General features: G+C 37.6%; 2 protein-coding genes across 2 annotated transcripts in view; one reads left to right on the plus strand and one right to left on the minus strand.

The window, feature by feature from the left end:
* Nucleotides 1-1,210: 1,210 nt before the first annotated feature.
* sytl3 (synaptotagmin-like 3) lies at nucleotides 1,211-12,007 on the plus strand. The gene is made up of 14 exons (XM_028040159.1): nucleotides 1,211-1,425; nucleotides 1,738-1,996; nucleotides 2,593-2,802; nucleotides 3,923-3,990; nucleotides 4,085-4,136; nucleotides 4,216-4,282; nucleotides 4,367-4,439; nucleotides 6,125-6,252; nucleotides 6,380-6,502; nucleotides 6,652-6,821; nucleotides 6,909-7,005; nucleotides 7,289-7,459; nucleotides 8,562-8,613; nucleotides 9,260-12,007. The coding sequence occupies exons 2-13, from the start codon at nucleotides 1,899-1,901 to the stop codon at nucleotides 8,595-8,597; spliced, it is 1,293 nt and encodes a 430-aa protein (XP_027895960.1). The 5' UTR covers nucleotides 1,211-1,425; nucleotides 1,738-1,898; the 3' UTR covers nucleotides 8,598-8,613; nucleotides 9,260-12,007.
* Nucleotides 11,643-18,993, minus strand: part of ezrb (ezrin b) — a 34,785-nt gene continuing 27,434 nt past the window's right edge. The window contains exons 10-14 of the mRNA XM_028040158.1: nucleotides 18,703-18,833; nucleotides 16,192-16,352; nucleotides 14,343-14,435; nucleotides 13,962-14,201; nucleotides 11,643-12,870 (exon numbers count right to left, since the gene is read on the minus strand). Coding sequence (XP_027895959.1) covers nucleotides 12,706-12,870; nucleotides 13,962-14,201; nucleotides 14,343-14,435; nucleotides 16,192-16,352; nucleotides 18,703-18,833 — 790 coding nt within the window. The 3' untranslated portion in view covers nucleotides 11,643-12,705. The remainder of the gene's footprint in view (nucleotides 12,871-13,961; nucleotides 14,202-14,342; nucleotides 14,436-16,191; nucleotides 16,353-18,702; nucleotides 18,834-18,993) is intronic.

The following is an 18,993-nucleotide window of genomic DNA, read 5'->3' on the forward strand; positions in this document are numbered from 1 at the left end:
TATGACTTCAATGAAAGTACAAAAACGTACTCAGGTGAATCCTAACTGGGCAAACAAAGAAAAAGCTTAGTCTGAATTAGTGTCAGAAAGTGAAACAGTTGGCTAAATATCTGCTTTCAGTTGTGGCTTCACAAGTTATTTCTAAAGTCATATTTTTGCATATGAATATAAATATCTTCATGGTTTAAAGGCTTCCTCTCCACCAAGCACAAGCGTCATTTCTTGATTAATTCAGGTCTGGAGACTTGACAATCCTTCCTGACAACACTGACCATATGTGTCAAATTATTGTCCTGTTAAAAGGTCCACTGCTGCCTAAAGCCAAGAGTTTTCAAAGTCAGTCTGAGTTTTTTCCTCCCGAGTCAGACTGAGGATGTGTTTCAGACAAACACAAAGCGAGGCAGCGTGAATCTTAGCAGCTTTGGTATCAACTTGTCAGCAGTAATTTCTGCGAATCATGAATGCAGATCAGTGTAGATGGTGGAGTGATTGTGTGTTTTCCCTCTTAACTAAGCGAATTAAGAAAAAACAACAAAATAAGCAACAATTTTGCCTCCTTCACAATATACAATTTTAATTCTGAATTTGATTTGTTAGAGAAGTTCAACATTGAAGTATTCAGACAGGAACATAGTCGTGTAGTAAATGCTTTACTATGAAAGCTTTTCTGCCTGCCTGGAATACAGAAAAGGATATCAATAAATCTGGATTCAGGAAGTTTGATAAACTCAATGTTTCTGTTTTATTTTAAGTAGGTTTGACGTCTGTCACACAGCTTTGTAATTTCCCCAGGCATGAAAACTTGACTGTCATGGTTTCAGTGTTATGAGGCGTTTCTTGTTGTGTCATCTTCCTGTCTTGATTTAAGTGATTTGGCATTTATGCTAGGATTTGTGTCAAATCATGCATCAGCAACATGTCATTGCTTTTTTTTTTCTTAATATTTTGATAGATTGAATTGACAATAAATCAAAATGACCCTTCAAATGTGTTTACTTTTATTCTGTATGGATGCAGCAAAGTATTTGAGTTGTATGATGGAACACACAAAGCACAATTAGCAAAGGTTTTACACTTTTTCAAATTTATATACGTATATATTTTGTGTTTTTCTTGCAAGTGCACAACTGGCTAGGATCTTTAAGATATTAGAGTTTATTTCTCCTTTTTTTAAGCGTTTTATAGTATGCTCCCTTCTCTCTCTTACAGTTATTTTAGTTTTTTGCAGTGAAGCTGAAACTCTTACAGAAAGGGATGATGAATGAGCTGAATAGGTTTTCTGTATTAGAAGAGAAACTAGGCCACCGGAGCACAACAGTCATAAATAATGCAAGACCTGGCATTTGGTTTTTGTTTTGCAGACATCATTGAAGCGCCACTGCACTTCCTGCAGCGGAGAGAGAACAGGTTTAACGTCTGAAGAAGGTGAGAGCGATTCTGACACAGGACTTTGTCTGAAGGACAAACTAAAATAGAAAAGAGGAAGTTCATTTTCTCTGGAACCCTAAAATAAGTATTATATTCTAAAGTTACTGTGAAGAGAAGAACATTAACGGGGTATTTCCAGCTTTTTTTTGTGGCTAGAATTATGTAATTTAGTCATGTATAAAGAAAATTGCATCGTATCTGACTGAGGCAGGAATTACGTCTCGATGACATCACAGTCAGAAGAAAGAAAAGATGCAATCACGCTGACCTTTTCTATCTCTCTGTGTTTCATCTTTTTTTTTGCTCCAGAAGGCAAAAGAGGAGGTCTGGGGGGGAGGACCTGTTAGAGGGGGAGGTTTAAAGAGGAGAGAGCGAGAGGAGGTGGAGTCATAACAGAGGAAAGCAGAGCGGTGCGCTTTCAGAGAGGACAGAAGCGGATACATCTGAGCAGAAACTGTCGCCTTCTAAAGATGGATTTAAGTTTTCTCCAAGTTCTGGAGAGAGAACGCGTCCTGGAGGTTCTTCACAGAGACAAACATCTGCGGAAGATTGAAGAGGAGAGGATCAGGTGAGTAGTTTTGTGCTAACATGAAGGTCTTGCGATGAAACTGCTTCTTAGTAACGCAGGATGAGTCAGAAACTGACAGCTCGGATGGAGGTCCTAAAAAGGAACAGTTCAGTGTAAATATGACGTATGTGTTGGTCTTTAAATACAAATGTTTTTTTGTTTTTAAAAAAACAAAAACGGATGCATTAGTGAGCTGTAGAGTCAGTCTGTTTTATGAGCAAATCCAGCTAATTTCTCACAAAGTATTACAGTCACAAATTCTACATATTTTATTGCGTTTTAATGGAGCACCAAGTCCTCTGAGGTAAATCTCTATCAACTTTGTTGTTTTTGCACTTTATTATTTTTGCAAAATATCGTGAAACACGTGGACATACATTTTCACGTTTTGCTGTAAGGTCTGGACTTTGACTGGGCCACTCCCAAGACACGACTGACTGCATGTTTGCAGTTCTTCCATCCTTCATCTACCTTCCCCAATCGCAAGGAAGAACAGCATCTCCACAGCTGCTGCCGACACACAAACTGCAGCTAAAAAGAGAGGGGCTATAAGCCAAGGCATTAAAGATCCGTGGTTTTGTCCCTTTCTACTTCAGGAAGATGAAGTGCGATCTGCAGGACCTACGGAGGAAGGGCGCAAAGAGCTACGCCCGGCAGTACGGGGAGAGGACCTGCGCCCGGTGCCAGAGGCCTCTGGGGAAGTTCTGGAACACCGGCGCCGTGTGCCGCGGCTGCAGCCACCGCATCTGCAGCCGGTGCCGTGTGGGGGTTGCAGACTGGAAGTGCACCGTGTGCCATGCTTACAGGTGGGTGATGCAGCCGTGCAGATGAATTGCGTGACTCGGTGAATGAAGAAATGAGATGTGTGAACCGCCACTAGCACAGTTGGTTGGTTATATAATTGAGACTTTCACTTTGAGTCAGTTAAAGCCACTGTGCTGTGAAGCGGCCGTAGGTCTCTATTGTGAACAAACTGTGATAAAAGTGAAATGTTTCCCAAGATTCCAGCAAAGAGACAAAAGAAGTTAGTTATAAGAAGTGACGAGAAAACCTGGATTTTTAACAGAAAGTGCTTGATCCAGACCCAGCAACACAACCACTTTCTGAGTTTTCTTTTCTTCTTCATTTCTTCTTTTTTCTTCTTCTTCTTCAATATCATATTTGCAATTTTGTCCCTTTTTACTTCATTTCATAGTTTGGAAAATAAACAAGAACGCAGCCTCACATAACCTCCACCAAACTTAACAGTGGGATGAGGTGCTGTCACAGACACTAAAGTTTCTTTTACACCTAACCCACTTGGAAAGTGGTCATTTGTTTTTCCTCTGAGAAGATCTATGTTCCTGGCTTGCATCTCTAACAACTGGCTGGTATTTAGAGAGCATAAAGTGTTTGCATAAAGTGAGCCCACAATGCCATTCTTTGCTGAATTTTTCTTACAATAAGCTAAAACACAAAATCTTATTAAGTATTTTTGTTAACTTCTAGTGCAAATAATCTTAATACAATTGAAAAAGTACTAGTTCCACTGCCACTAGTGTTTTATTTTATTTCACTGGTACCATGGGAAAAATATCTTGTTATAAGTGAATAATCTGCCACAAAAACTAGTTCTTTTTATCAATATTATTGTATGATTTTCTTAAAACAAGCTCCTACTGTATGTCTTGCTAAAAGGTTACTTGTAAGTTAGTTTTTTCCTCTTTCAAGTGTACTAAGATGTTTCCACCAGAAACTAGATCAAAAATACTTGCTAGGATTTTTTTTTATTTTTGCACTGCGGAACTTAGGGTAATAATGAGCTTGAGTTCAATATACATGGATGGAGGTGATTGAAACGAAAACAAATTGATAAAACAATAATTTCTGCACTTTCTTTTAGAGAATTTGAACTGTTTTATGATCGTCTTTGTCTCCTCTCAACAGGGAAGTGAAGATCAGATCAGGAGAATGGTTTCTGGAAGAAAAGGCAAAGAAATTTTCTGCCACCAAAGGTTTGTTTGAACTCAGACTGCATGAATATAAAGCACTTATCATGTTTTTTTTTATTGCATGAGTATAAATCTACAGTATTTCACACTTTTACAGACAAATATGAGACAGTGGGAGAGAAACTACTGAACCTCTACACTGTGCAGAGGTAGGATTTACCTTTGTGTTTACTCATTCTCTCATTAGTTCCTTCTGCATTTTCTCTGATTATTTCCTGAATGTTACAGACACATATCCGTTGTGCCTCCAACTCCTCCACCTCACCTGGAACAGGATTTTAGAGGCAAATTTAGGGTAAAGCACTGAAATATTCCAACTTGACATAGAGGTGAAACAGCTCAACAGACTGACTGACTGCTTTTGTGTTTTGATCTGCAGGAACTGAAGAATTCAAAGGCTTTTGCACAATCTATGGAGGATCTTAAGGATTGCTTCAAGAGTCACATTAGAAGTAAGTTCTTTTTTCTCACATTGAAAGCTGAACTCATAACCCTGGGAACATTTTATAGATATATAACCACCAAGGTTTAGTGAGATTTCATGGGATAAGTCAACAGAAAATAGCAAGTATATTTTGAAATAAAAGGAGAAGAAAAAAGCAATTTTCTTCACTTCATTTGTTTTTCAAATAAAAATCTAAAAAGTTTGTTGTGCATTTCAATGCCCCTCAGTTCATACTTTGTAGGACCAACTTTCTCTGCTATAAAGTCTGTAAGGCCTATCCATTTTGTTCATCTAGAGCAGCGTTTCTCAATTCCGATCCTCAGGCCCCCCTGCCCTGCATGTTTTAGGTGTTTCCCGTCTACCACACACCTGGATTGAATCTTTGGGTGATTAACAGGCTTCTGCAGTACTTGTTGGCTGCAGAAGACGTCATGCAATCATTTCAATCAGTTGTTCTGGTAAAGAGGCACATCTAAAACATGTAGAGCAGGGGGGCCCGAGGACTGGAATTGAGAAGCACTGATCTAGAGACTTTTGCAAAGCATAATCTCCATCAGGTTGGATGAATATTGAGTGTGAAAAACAAGTTATAAATCTTCCCACAACCTCAAAACCCACCATTGTAGCTCTGGTTGTATGATTGTGGTCGTTGTCTGAGAAGATGAACATCCCTCCAGTCTATAATCTTTTTTAACCTCTAGCAAGTTTATTTTTTTTCCTAGTATTGCCCTGTGTTTAGCTCCGGGCAGCTTCCTAGTTTATTTTTACAAATATATATAATCTGATTAATCCACTTCTATAGACAGCTTCAAATTTACTCACATACAGTCTCACACAAAGCAGTCAATTTCTAATGCCGAAAGATTGTTCTATAAAAGGAAGCCCAGTCTATTCCTTGAAGTCATGAACTATATGACAAAATATGAGAGAGTGGATTGCTCAAAGCGTTCCCACCATGTTTCGTGAGAATTGGTTTTAGGGTTATGTGTAAGATGGTGTTCCGCAAAAAAAGCTGAAATCTTCTCATCTTCCTCACACGATATGCAGCAGATTGTGACAAGGACTTATTCTGCTGAGGTGTTTTGATCTTGTTTGTTCGTTAAAATAAATCCCTGACACTTTCACAGAACAGCTGTTTTTATACTGAGGTTGTACAATATCATCATAAGTACCGTATTTACTAAGTAGAAATGAACGTACTAGAGGTTCAAATCAAATGCATGCTGCTATTTTCAGTTTTTAATTTGTAAATTTGTGCATTATATTTCTTCCATTTCACAATTACAAAGTTACTTACCTTGGTTTATCACAAACAAATCCACGTTTAAGTTTGTTGTTTATAACGTAACAAAATGGTATGAGTGCTTTTACAGTCAAATTTGATCCAGAAACGTGATTTCCTTCGGATGTTATATCAATATGCCCTCATCTGTCCCCCAGGAAGCTGAATATACGCACAGTCATAACCACAGAGGAAATACGCTCAAACTCATACAACAGAGAAAAAAAAATCCCTTCGATGTTTTATAACTACTGCATCAGCAGAGGCTTCAGAAACAGAAGCACAACAGATATAAAGATATCAATGCCCGAAGAGCCTTTTAAGGCTATCCGGGCCAAATCTTTTAGCTCAGCAGCTACTTGGTTCTTGTCTATATATTTGTAGTGTGCAACTTCACTTTTTCATTGCAGAATTTTCCAATTCTCAACATGATGTAAGAGGAGACCTGCTGACAGTTGACCTAAACCAAAAGGGGACATGTTTTCGCTACAGCACCCAAAAGAGCCTGTCAGACACGGACATCAGCAAATCTTGCTCCGTAAGTCAATCAAAGCTGCTGAACGTTATTTGTCATCATCACAAATTATCTGTGTGTTTAAAAATAAAAATTTTTTAAAAACCCAGCAAAACAAACTGTTGATTTTTTGTTTTGTTTTGCTTTCCAGCTCTCTAAACGTGAAAGTCTTCCAAACTTGTTCAAGAAAAGCAAAGACAGCGACCACGAAGGTTCATCTACCGGTGCAGAGGAAGAAACCTCATTTAGCTCAGAGCACTCTTTCAATCACAGAGTGAGTGATCAGAGATAACAGCAACACATCCTCAAACAACATCCTCTAATTAGGAAATCAGAAGACGGACTGTGATCTGCTCTTCACACTGAATCTTTCTTTCCTTTGAGACATAAAATGAGGAGAAATGTTTTTTATTGACCTCCCAGGGCAGCATCAGTAGCATTGGCACCGAGAGTGGCGTCTTTGAGGGCATCCTTGTAACCGGGGAGATGGAGCTCGCCGTGGCCTACAACAGCAGCAGCTCCTGTCTGGAAATCACAGTGGGCGCCTGCAGAAACCTGACGTACGGAAACAGCAAGAAGAAGAAGAGTCACCCGTAAGAAAAGCCTCATGACAGAATGTTTCAAACGCCTAATCGCTCACCGCCTGAGCCTCATCGTCCTGTGTTTATTCCCTTGTGTAGATACGTGAAACTCTACGTGCTGCCGGACAAGAACAGTAAACTGAAGACAGCGGTGAAGAAAAACACGACCGACCCTGTTTATAATGAGGTTTTTAAGGTAATAAGATAAAGTATTATAAGTATGACGTCATTTTTCAACAATCGCTACGAGCGAAAAAGCATCCCATTTTCTGTCAAAAAACGATTTGTGATCTAATTATGACCCCTCATATATTTATAGTTAATTGACATTAATAGTAGCTAACTGATTGGTATATTTAAGGTTAAAAGTCTTTAAGGGGCATAAATAATCAATAAGGAGCATGAAATAATTGTTAATAGATAGAAGTGCAGTTCTTTTCTATTGTAAGTTTAACATTTTTTTATTGGTCTTCTTACAGTATAATATAGAGCGCCATCTGCTGTTTGGAAAGAGACTGCAGGCATCTGTTTGGCATTCAGGGCCCCTGAAAAGGAAAGTGTTTCTGGGTGAGGTGCTGCTTCCTCTGGACGGCTGGAGACAAGAGAACAGCACCTTCCAAGGCCTCTACTGGTACCCGCTGTGTCCGAAGGTACGGGGCGTTTTAGCTTCAAACAGGGACAGAAGCTCTGAAATGTCGTCCAGTATTTATGATTTAACATGTTTTATGGCTATATAAAGTTTGAACAAAATTTCTTCATGAAATGTTTTAATTACTTCAGTATTGAAAGACAAGGATTGAGAGGGAAAGTTTGAATTTTTTGAGGAATCAAAAATATACAGAAATGCAAACTAATATTTGGTTAAATGTCCCTTAGCAAATTGCACCTCTGCTAGATGTTTTTTTTTTTTTTTTTTTTGTAGTAGTAGTAATAGTCAATTAAATTCTTAAATTGTTTATTTAAACACTCTTCTTGTCAGAAATTGTGGCATCAAAGTCAACAAATGTTCAATGGGATTTTAGGTTGTGGCTGTTAAAAAAACAGATCGATAACTATCCTATTTGAAAACAGATTTGTGATGAATTGGAAGAATTTTGAATCTTGTTTATCTTCCTTCTTTATTAATTCATCCACTCTTTTCAATAACCCAAAGCACTGGCAGTAAAACTCTCCTAGAACGTCAGAAACCGTTGTCTTTCATATAGGAGTGACATATCTGGTCAGATGAATAAAACTTGAATGGAAATGCGTTTTCTGAACACACATAAAACAGAATGGATATGGCATTAAAAGCCAATTCTCTGGCAGAAAAACCAACCAATATAAATAAACTCCAAGAAGAGTTGCTAATGATCCAACCAGAATTAAGCTCCTTGCTGGTTACCACAACCTGCTGAGGGACATTTATCCAAATATTAATGGGTGTGTATGTGTATATATTTTGTATGTTTAATGTTGACAGTAAATTCAAACTTCACATTCATATTCCTGTTTCAAAAACTCAGTAAAGTTGTGTGTTGTAGTTGTAGCCATCATTTTCTATGACGGTTTATCAGTGCAAAGTGGAAATTAGTGTCGCATAACATTGAGTTGCTGCCTTGTTTCAACATTTAGTTGCAACTTGCTGATTATATGAGGTCTTTGATCAACATTTAATAACATTTTCTGTTCCATATTTCCATTCTCTGTTTGGTGTGGCTGTGAAGGATTTTTCTTTTGAAGTTAATCCTGATGTTTTTCTGTTTTTATCAGACTGAGACTGGCACAGCAGAGTACAATGGTCACTGAACCGCCTACCATCCTGGTGAGTTTATCTGTCTTACTTTTAGTGGAAACCTTATTTCCTTTTTTAAATATGTGTACACTTAACCTGCAAAAAGATTAGATTTTATGATTTTCCTGTCTGCACTGCAAATGAAACACCACACTGTAAAGATTAGATATGGTAGTAATGAGGTTTGGTGTGCTACGTGAGAGAGCCAGCGCTTTCCACACATTAAGAAAAAAATTATAATAATTCACAATCTCCATACCGTTTAAAAAGTAGAGCAATAAAAACCCCATCAGGATACTTGATCTCTCAGTTCTCACTTTTGGCCACTAGATGTCAGTAAACGGCCTCATTTATGAAAACCGTGTGGTCAGGTTCATGTCCCAACAGGCATCGATCAACTACAGGCCTTATCAGAGGCGTCAGACTCACTCCCCATAATGCAAACACTGCTCTGAACACCCACGTCAGAGTGTGTAAATAATCTGAGTGGGTGTGTGTGTGTGTGTGTGTGTGTGTGTGTGGGTGTTGGTGTGTGTGGGGTGTGTGTGCTCTTTAAAGTTTGCAGGCTGGTGGGGTGTGTTCTGTGTGTTCTGGTGTGAATTCAAGAGGAGAGATTTAACAATATGTGGTGTCATGTGTTTATGTTGATACTCATGAGTCTGTATGATCTGTTTAGGGGAAGACAAAGAGGCCAAAGCTTCACCTGGAGGAGGACTGGATGTACTCTAAAAACAGCAGACGTCTGCTTTCAAATGCCTATAGCAACACTTTACGTTAAACTTAATCTATGAAGCATACAAATCAAAATACTATGTTATGGAAATCAAGTTTTTCCCCTGGAAAAAACATTTATAAAAGTCAGTGTATAAAGTCTACTCCTAAATTAAATATATGGTCTTTCTCTGTTAGCTTGTCTAAAGTTTGCAAAGGCTTTAATATCAATTTGGACCAAGCCGGTCAATTACAGCTGGAAGTGAAACTGAAAGGATTTCAGACAAATTTGAATTAATCTTTAGACAATGCATAAAGGTTCTTCAGTTAGATAATCTGTAAAATATAAGAGAATATTAACTGTAGGTATAGTTGTGTGTATTGATGCTTTAGGTCATTTTTTTTCTACTAGAGTCAGTAATTTATGACTAAATCTGCTATCTAAAATTAACATTTTTATCCAAACATGTTTTGCTCCTTAAGATTATTTATGACATCTAGAATATTCCGACCTCTAATCATGAATAACTTGTTTTTAAAATAGTAAATTTGGAGTTTGAGTATCTTTGTTTATGTACACACAATTATTCACTATGTTAATGTCTTCCTTTTGGTAGCTCTCCAAAAGGAAGACTCTTTACTATGTGAACTCTGCATCCTGTTGGCCGACGCGTTTCTGTCTTTACCTTCAAAATCAACATGTTTCACATCTTCAAATACAACAAAAACAGAGCTGGCACTTTTCCCTAAGAGTAGATTGCATGTTAAATAAATTAGGCTTCAAAAAAGTAGTGAATGAGGTTTATTCATAAATCACATTTATAGTAGAACAACTTTTAAATGATCATTAATTTATTTTTAATTCACAATTCATGCCATAAAAAAGTGGACCCACTTTAAATCACCAAAATATTTAGTGCTTACAAACGTAACCGTTTAAAGTAAAGTGTTGCTGCCTTTCAGATTCAGATCCCTCGTTAATCTTTAGTTCTTCAACGTGACGATTTTAAACTCTGCATCTCAAACGAGACGATCTGAAAGCACTGACATGTCTGACAAACGTAACCTGGAGCTACAGCCGCCGCATCGCAGGAAGTGGTTTCTTCAGCAGGACAAGTGGGTCCGGCTGGCTCTTCAGCATTTCGTTCTGCACAATGATGCCTTTCTTGTTTCGGAGCATGTGAGAGACTTCCTCTGGTTTCAAGGCTTTGGCACGCTGTTGCTCTGGAAGGAGAGCTGCAGTCGATGACACAGTATTTTTCCTGAGTCGCCATGGCAACTGGAAAACTGCCTGACTTCACTTGACTCTTGCAAACAGACAGAAAACTTGGCGATACTCAACATCCCTCAGACTAAGTTTTATTATTAGTATTATTATTATCAAACTACTGGGCACTTTATTCTTTATGTTCCTTTTGTCACAACTATCTTTTATTCATAATGCTTTTAATTTATGTTGCTATTTGTTTATGTATTTATTTCTAACTGTATGACAACCTGTTTACTGATACATTGCAGAAGTATGATGACATAATCATACTGCTACTGGAATAAAAACCAAGTCAGAAAACTTCTCTTCTCTACCTGTAAAGAAGTTTTGACCTACATTCCAATAAAAGTCTTAAAAATACACAAAATAATCACATAACTTCACAATTTTAGTTTTGTCTTTTTTCTTATAAAAGTATTCTAGTTAAAGCCTAAAGTTAATTTTATTTTATTGGGAATATATGTGGTTTATTGCAAATTTAATGCAATTTCTTCAACTGTTCTGAATGTTTATGAACTTAAAAAAAATAATCTTTTTTAGGTATTTAGAACATCAAAATAAACTATCACTTTTGAATGCTGATTAAGTGAAAAAAAAATGTAATATCAATTAAGACCCAACATCCAGTGTAAGAGATATTTGATCAGATCTAAATTAATAAGATAAATAAAAGAAAATTGTTGCAATATGTATTAACTAACACAAAGTAGAAGAAAACAAAATTTAAATACAAAAACCTTTTTCTCCTTGGTGCTTCAACTTAAATCATTCAATGTCTTCCACTTTATGTCTGTTTTCATTTTAATTGCCTTTTGTAAGGCAACAAATCTTATTTAAAAAAATAAATCATTTCAGTAGCAAGAAGCAAACTGATAATATAAAATACAAATAAAATCCACAAGGCTCCAGTGACGTCCGGGAACACCCTGCTATGGAAGCGACCTTACAGCAAATGTTTGCTTTTTATTCTGTATGGAGCAAAATGCAAATTACTGGAGATTCTCTGCAACAGTTTCCTCTCTGCCCCACATGCATGCTCAATTCAAAAAGTTACAATCCTGCAATAAACACACAGGGGTGACAAATCAAGTTACTTTATTGGCAATATGTTGAAACCTCATTATAAAATCCTGGTTATATACAAATCCCAGCATAGCCGAGCGTTTCTGCATGACGGTTTTAGTAAATGCTACTTTAGTCCAAGAGTTTGGTGAGAAATCCAACTTTAAAAACAAACCTCCACATGTCATTGTAACTGTGAGTGACCAGACAGAAAGGCCACTTTAGAGGGTAAAAACCCTCAACATGTGCTTCTTATATTGTAACAATGCGACATTGAACAAACTGATAGAAATACAAACAAAGCTTCGTATTATTCAACACGTTGCTCTGAATGATCTGCACAGCTAATGAAAAGAAAGTAATCTGGAAAGTTCATCTAAATTTATTTTGTCTGCAACTGGAGTTCTCCTACAATAAGGTTAATAATTTACAATAAATCTCTTTAGTTAAGTGATCTAAGGGAAAACATATGGAACATAAGACTAAGCTGTTATTTGGGTCAATACATAAAACCTCTGAAAAATTAAAAGTTTTAATATTAGTAGATAGCAAAAATATACAAACCAAGACGAAATACCCTTTATGTCCCATATACAGTATAAATATCAAACTATGATTTTGTCTTAAAAGCAAAAATAAACATAACTGGAAGTGTTCAAATATAATGGAAAATAAAGATACATTTTCCTGCGTATACTGTCTCCCCCTTTCTGAGTGGTCGCTACGAACAAGGCCTTTTCTTCCAACGCAACGATTTGATTACTAGGTGCATTATAACAAGATTCCCACTACTTCATTAAACCTCCAGTGAAAAACAATTATTTTGGTCCGACTCCATCAAAAAAAGTGACAATATTCAAAACACTATAACAAGAGAAAGGACAAAAGATTTTGGCACTAAGGTTTTGCAGAGCGCTGCGTCCTCCCAGTTTTCTGCTGCTTCTGTTTAGTCAGCTACCAGCGCGTGTTAAACATGTCTTTGGGTGGGTGAGAAGGGGACGTTTGTGTGTGTCTCAGCAGCAAATCAAGAGGAATAGTGACCATTCAGAAAGGGCGTGCGCTTGAGTGGCGACGGCGTCTTATAAGGCCTCAAACTCGTCGATCCTCTGCTTGGTGTTGCCCTGCCGGATCTGTCGCAAGGTCTTGTATTTGTCTCGGCCGGCGCGCACATTCTCGCTGTGGAGGAGATCGTTCTGGGTGTTCTTGGACTCGTCACGGGCCTGAGCCAGCTCTGAGGTCAGGGTCTAACGAGAGGAGGAAGAAATGTGAGAAAAATATGGAGCAAACTGCACTTAATAAACATCCTCTCCTACTGTATGTGTTCAATAAGTTAACATTAAAAGTCACCACATTGTGATGTTTTTTCTTGAATGCTGTCCAAAAAAAAAAATCTTTGGTCACTTTGGTCCAACATGCTTGGTCCACTGACTTGTAATACGGGACACAGGTCAGTGGATGTACAACTCACTAGAGCTCATGCAGAGTAAAATATATCAAAGAATCTGAGAATAGTCTTTTGCAAGTTTGCAGAAAAAAAAAAATCCCTAAAATTTGAATATTTTACTACAGGAACCTTTCCCCAACAACCAGAGCGGTTTTGTAGGAGCATTTTATAACCCCTGTAGTTTCCACTGCACAAACCGGGTGCAAAATCAGATAAGGTGAAACATAAATATACAACATGAACCCTCCTGCGGTTTTAGCACCACGCTCATTAGAAGCGCAGCAAATGCCACAGTCGGACAGCAAGGAAGCGGTGAGTTTATCCACACAAAAAAACCCTAGTAAAAGCGCACGCGGGGTCAGTGTGACCCCGTTGGACCGTGCACAGGGCAAAAAGCTCTTGGGGGTCTAATGGATCCCATCTTCTGAAATCCCTCAATAGACCTTAAGTTTGAATTTTAATATTCAATGAGAACATAGAAGTCAAGATTTTATTTCAAGTTTGTTACAGTTGCATTGTTCCATTAGATTTTAGGTGACTAAATAGCATTCAAAGTGTAATTACTGGTCTGAGGTTCAACGCTCTCATCAACATCAGACTGGTTTTGGTTAAATTGGACTGGCACAAAAATGTGATGTAAAGTCCCTTTTTGTTAGATAGTATTAAACAAATAAACTATTTTAAATTGTCTCTTGAATATTGTATATAAAGGTTTAATTAAAGCTGTGTATTTTATATTAAAAGTGGCATTATGTCAGACTATTAGACTTTTTTCACACATGAATTAATATAGAGAACCATCATTAATATGCCAGCTTCATTGCCATAGCGTAAATCTACATAAATTTTAGTTTGTTCATTTTGTTCCTGTCTGATTTTTTTTTTCCTCACCTTGAGCTGCTTCTGGACGCGCTCGTTCTTCTCGACCTCAGTCAGACGCTCCTCCTCCTTGCGGTGGTCGTTGAAGTCGTCTATCGCCAGGTCGGTGCTGTTCGTGCTGTTGTTGTCCTCGCTGTCGCTGTTGTCATCCCGGTGGTTGTACCCTGGAGGAGGCGGTGGAGGCGGGGGCACCGTCAGCACCATGTGCAGCTCCTCCTTGGTCTTAATCAGATCGTCTTGAGCCTCTACGGCCTGAACAAACAAAAAGGGTCAAATATGTCTTCATCGGTCTCCTTCTTTTTCAATTTAAGCTGACTTATAGTGCTGTGATGTTCTACATTTATCTACTGCGACAGGAAGTAGACAGCTACACATTTCAGTTCAAACTCTCACCCTGTTCTGCCATGTACGAGCCTCCTCCTCCTTGCGTCTTCTCGCCTCCTCCAGCAGCGCGATCTTGGCTGAGTGCTCCGCCAGCTCAGAAGCCTGAAAACAGGACAGATTTTATTAAAGACATGCAAATCAAATCCAAACAAGGATGGCGATGTTTGGCAGCAGTCCAGAACAAAATGAATAATTCATATCTTAGACGAGACGTTTTTTTTGTATTATTGATTGAATGTAGTCGGTTATTTTTATTTCACTTAAAATCTTAAACAGCTTCAATGCCTGTAAATTTAAATAACAGATAACTACCTTTAACATTAAATTGTAAGATTTAATGTTAAAGGTAGAGGTAGACATTTCATATAGAAACATTTTAAGATCTGCCTCTACTTTACAAGATAGAGGCAGAGGTAGACTCATCTACTCCTGTCTTGTATCAACTACAAGATAGGAGTAAACCACAATCCTTAATGTTGTCGTAATTTTAAAAGCTGAGACAGAAGTGGAAAAGCACGCTGCGCACTGAAGAAGCGCCCCGACCCTGCAGGTGTTGTGACGCATTCCTTCAGACAAGCTGAGCTTGTTTTGTTTTTTTTTAACGCAGCAAAGTGAGATCAGCATTAAATAGTTTCTGTCGCTGCTCTGTCTGTCTTACTTTATCCCGCTGTGAAGCAACAAGACGTGAGCTTTGTTAAAGGAAAATTCAGCGAAGGCAGATCATCATCTGCTTTCAAATATTCAAAACAAAGATGACGAAACCTAAATACTTCAGGTCCAGTCAGTACGAGATCTGGAGCGAGTAGAGGAATGCTCACCTTGTTTTTCTGCTTGACCCTCCAAACATGTGTGATCTGGACGGTCAGTCTTGTTCAAGAGGTTGTCAACAATTTACAGCTGTTCAAAGTTTGCTCCAGCGCCACAAGTATTTCTTAAGAGAATGGTTTACTTGAACACTACCACAGGTGCACCATTAAACTCAGTCGTGTTTCAAGGGTTGCATTCTGGGTTAGGGAAATGCCCCAAAACTTACCGTTTGATTGGAAACTACTCTTTGTTGGCGCTTGCAGGGCAAAGCAAAATTCTATATTAAAGATTAAAGATTTATGAAACTGATTTTAATACATTGTACAAGTGTATTCTTTATTCGCTGTAGCTACAAAGAAGCAATGTAGCAGGCAAAATGTTCACAAGCAACTGGGAAAAGTTCACTGGTTGGTCAATAGCAGGTAAGGGTCCTTGCTTTACAAACCACAAAATCATTCCTGTAAAATGAGATTTTATTTTGTCCAGTTCTGTCTATTTTGAGTTGTTTTAGGGCATCTAGTCACTTTAAATCCAAATGAGTTGCTACTGGGCTTGACCCCAACTCAACATTTACACTTGTACGTAAAAATGGCTGTTAACAGAGGTGCGATTATATAGTCACATATCTCTGAAAAGCAGAAGTGTAGCCTCCTGCACAAGCAACAAAAATGCAGCAAGTGGTTTCTAAATGGTAAGTTAACAAAACATTTGGCTTTTCCAGCAGCCATTGTACAGTGAATACAGCGTAAAACCAGATGTCTAAAAGTGCTGGAGCTCAGCTTGGGTTGCTAGGTAATGGGCTGGGCTTAGCTGGGGTTGCTAGGCGAGGGACAGTACCTGCTGATTTGTGATGCTACATTTGGAAGGTTTTTGCTAATTTTCCAGACATTAAAAAGCATTAATTTGTTGACAAAAAAACACCTCTGTGTATTTTTTAAACACTTGGGCTATTTTTAGAAGCAGTAATGATGCAAACTGACGTACAAAGAAGGCGCAAAAATATGAATTTTGTCCCCTTTGAATCAAAACGTGGCGTCATTAAAGCACTAACCAGCTGCTCCTGGGTCTTCAGCTGACTCTCAGCCTGGCGGGCCAGCTCCTCTTTAGCCAGCAGGGCAGCCTGACGTTCTGCCTCCAGACGCGCAGCCTCCTCCTCCGCCCTCCTCCGCTCCTGCTCCAGCATCATGGCTCTCTGAAGCTGGTCCTGCAAATCTAACAGGCAGAGGAGGGACAGCTTTATGCACTTAATCTCACATGAGCGAAGATTTTGGAGTGACAGAAAATTTCAAATCAAAAACTTACTTTCTTCAAGTTTCAATAAGTTACATTTTTAAAACCACTTAAAAGCTTTTTCACAATTATGGACAACTACATTAACTTAAGTTGTATTTGGCTTCCTTATTTAATAAATAAATATAATTCGTCAACTTAAGTTGGTATATTTCAACTTTGGCCAGTGACCGCTACAAATTCTCATGTTAAATTGTAAGCTTAACCATGGTCTTTGTATACTATTGAGATCCCTGTTTTTAAGCCACATCTTATCAAATCTGCATTTTATTTATTTTTACTTTTTTTTTTACAAGAAACGTGACAGATACTTGACAAAGTAAAAAAAAATATTTAAATTGCATCAACAGAAACTGAATTAGTGTCTAAATCATTTAAACTAAAGTTGTAAATTTAGGTAACAAAATGTCATTTGAAACCATACCAAAGCACTTAATTTAAAAATTTTCCACTTTACTTGTTTCCAGACAATCTCTTGCTGATGCACCTCAACCTTTACATGCTGGAAACCTTATATATGGCAACCTCCGCATTTGTTGGGGACTACTTTCAGGTGCGGATCAATACATGCTATATTCAAGGCAGCTTACAAGTTTTGCATTGTTACATAGTTTTCCCTTCTTTTTTGAACATCAGTAAAGTAAAATATTAAACTTGATGTTCTAACTGTGACTTTGTTTTCCTCAACAGTGGAAGATAAAAGTTTATCAGAACATGTCTTAGCTCCTACTGAGACGTTTAATTTCCTCTCATATCAGTATAAGTATATCTGTACCTTCATTACAGAATAGTAAACATTTAATCAAGTCATGTTTTACTGGACTGTCATCTTAACCCTGTTTCCATTTCATCAGTGGGGCTTCATCTTATGTTTGTTAAGCTTTGTGATTATTGTAAATATAGAATAAGAAATATATCTTAAAATAGTTTGCATACATCGCAGTCTTAGTTGAATTAAAGTAGCTTCATCTGAGGCTCTGACTCAATATGCACGTTCACCAGTTTATGCTCATGTGTCGCCATTAATCTCAGGCTACTTGCATTTTGTTTGCATAAACAAACCATTTCATACCCACATAATGAAATATTGCATATGGCTGTGTATCTCCTGGTAATTATGGATTTACAAAGAATTATGGAGAAGCCTACTCAGAAAATGTTTTACTTTATTCCATTGATTGTGGTAGTAATCAACATTTAGGCAAATTGTCACTAATTTAATAGGATGTAAAAATACCAAAATAAATCTGAGAAAACTTTTGATAATGTAATATTTATCAGACTCACTAAATCACATTTCTATGCAGAAGACAGAACAGTTTATAACTCATCAGCTGTCAAAGCATGTTCAAAACATCCCTGATAATGAATATAATAAAAAAGTTATTAGTCATTTGTATTTGTAAAAGTTAAATTTGACTTTAAAAAATACAGTAAATAGTATTAAATAAATTGATCCCAATTTGATTTATGTGTTTTGTCATTTCACAAGTTCTGCACTATATTACACCAAAAAATAATTTAAAGTTTATTATTCAAATACAAACTCAAAGCAGTCTTAGCTCCGGCCATTGGCTGATACTGATGGTGATCATGAAGTAAACAAAAGTGAAAAAAGGATTTGTGCTTTTTTACATAAATACAAAATAAAAAGTGGTTTGATTCAGGTCTGTCAGACCAGGGAAATATCTAAATACTGCAAGACACTGACCCGTCAGGATTGGACCCTGCTCTAGATAAACACCAGTTACAACCAGTAGATTTCCCACAGTAGGAAGTCAAATTATTCCTTGGCCTAGATAAAAGTTGAAAGTAAATGTCATTAGTTTTTATGAGCTGCTTTATGAGAAGGAAACAAAAACAGGGAGTCACATGCAGATCTGATGAGCCTGTGCCAACAACAAGAAAAGTGGGACATCTTCTCCTTGTAGTCAAACTGAGATGAAACTAACGAATTTCTTGTTCTTCATCGATTTCACATCCTTATTGTGTCACTTAAAAAGGTAATCATTTTAAATCTAAAATTATTAAGTTTTAGGAGTTAAATAAAATAAAGAGGAACAGCGCGTAAATCTGACGGCACTTTCTTCATGCTGCTATTTATACAAGAAGTTACCGACACAAACAGAATAACCTGTTGGCCTGGTGTTTACAGTACACACATGCATAATTACAAGTGTGCCGTCATTTCAACTATTTCCAGCAGATAGACTCTTTATATCCTGTCAGATTTAAGGAAAGGCTTGATGAGCCACAGACCCCTTTAACTCACCTTTCTCTGCCTTTTTAGTCTTCTCCTCAAACTGGTAGAGTCTCATCATGAGTTCCTGCTTCTCCCGCTCCATCTGCTCCTTCTCCCTCTCGATGGCTTCCCTTTTCTTCTTCTCATTCTCCAAATGAGCCCTGGAGACAGAACAGAGAGGTCATAAAGCCAACCTGGTGGATGCTATGAATGCTAATAAATTACATGCTCTATTTTTATTTACTAAAGGGTATCAGAGTGACATGAGCTGATTATAAATGTACTTTTCTAAACATATTTTGTAAAATAACATGAAAAATA

This window comes from Xiphophorus couchianus, chromosome 15, assembly GCF_001444195.1.
Source record: "Xiphophorus couchianus chromosome 15, X_couchianus-1.0, whole genome shotgun sequence".
In the NCBI taxonomy this organism is placed as follows: Eukaryota; Metazoa; Chordata; class Actinopteri; order Cyprinodontiformes; family Poeciliidae; genus Xiphophorus; species Xiphophorus couchianus.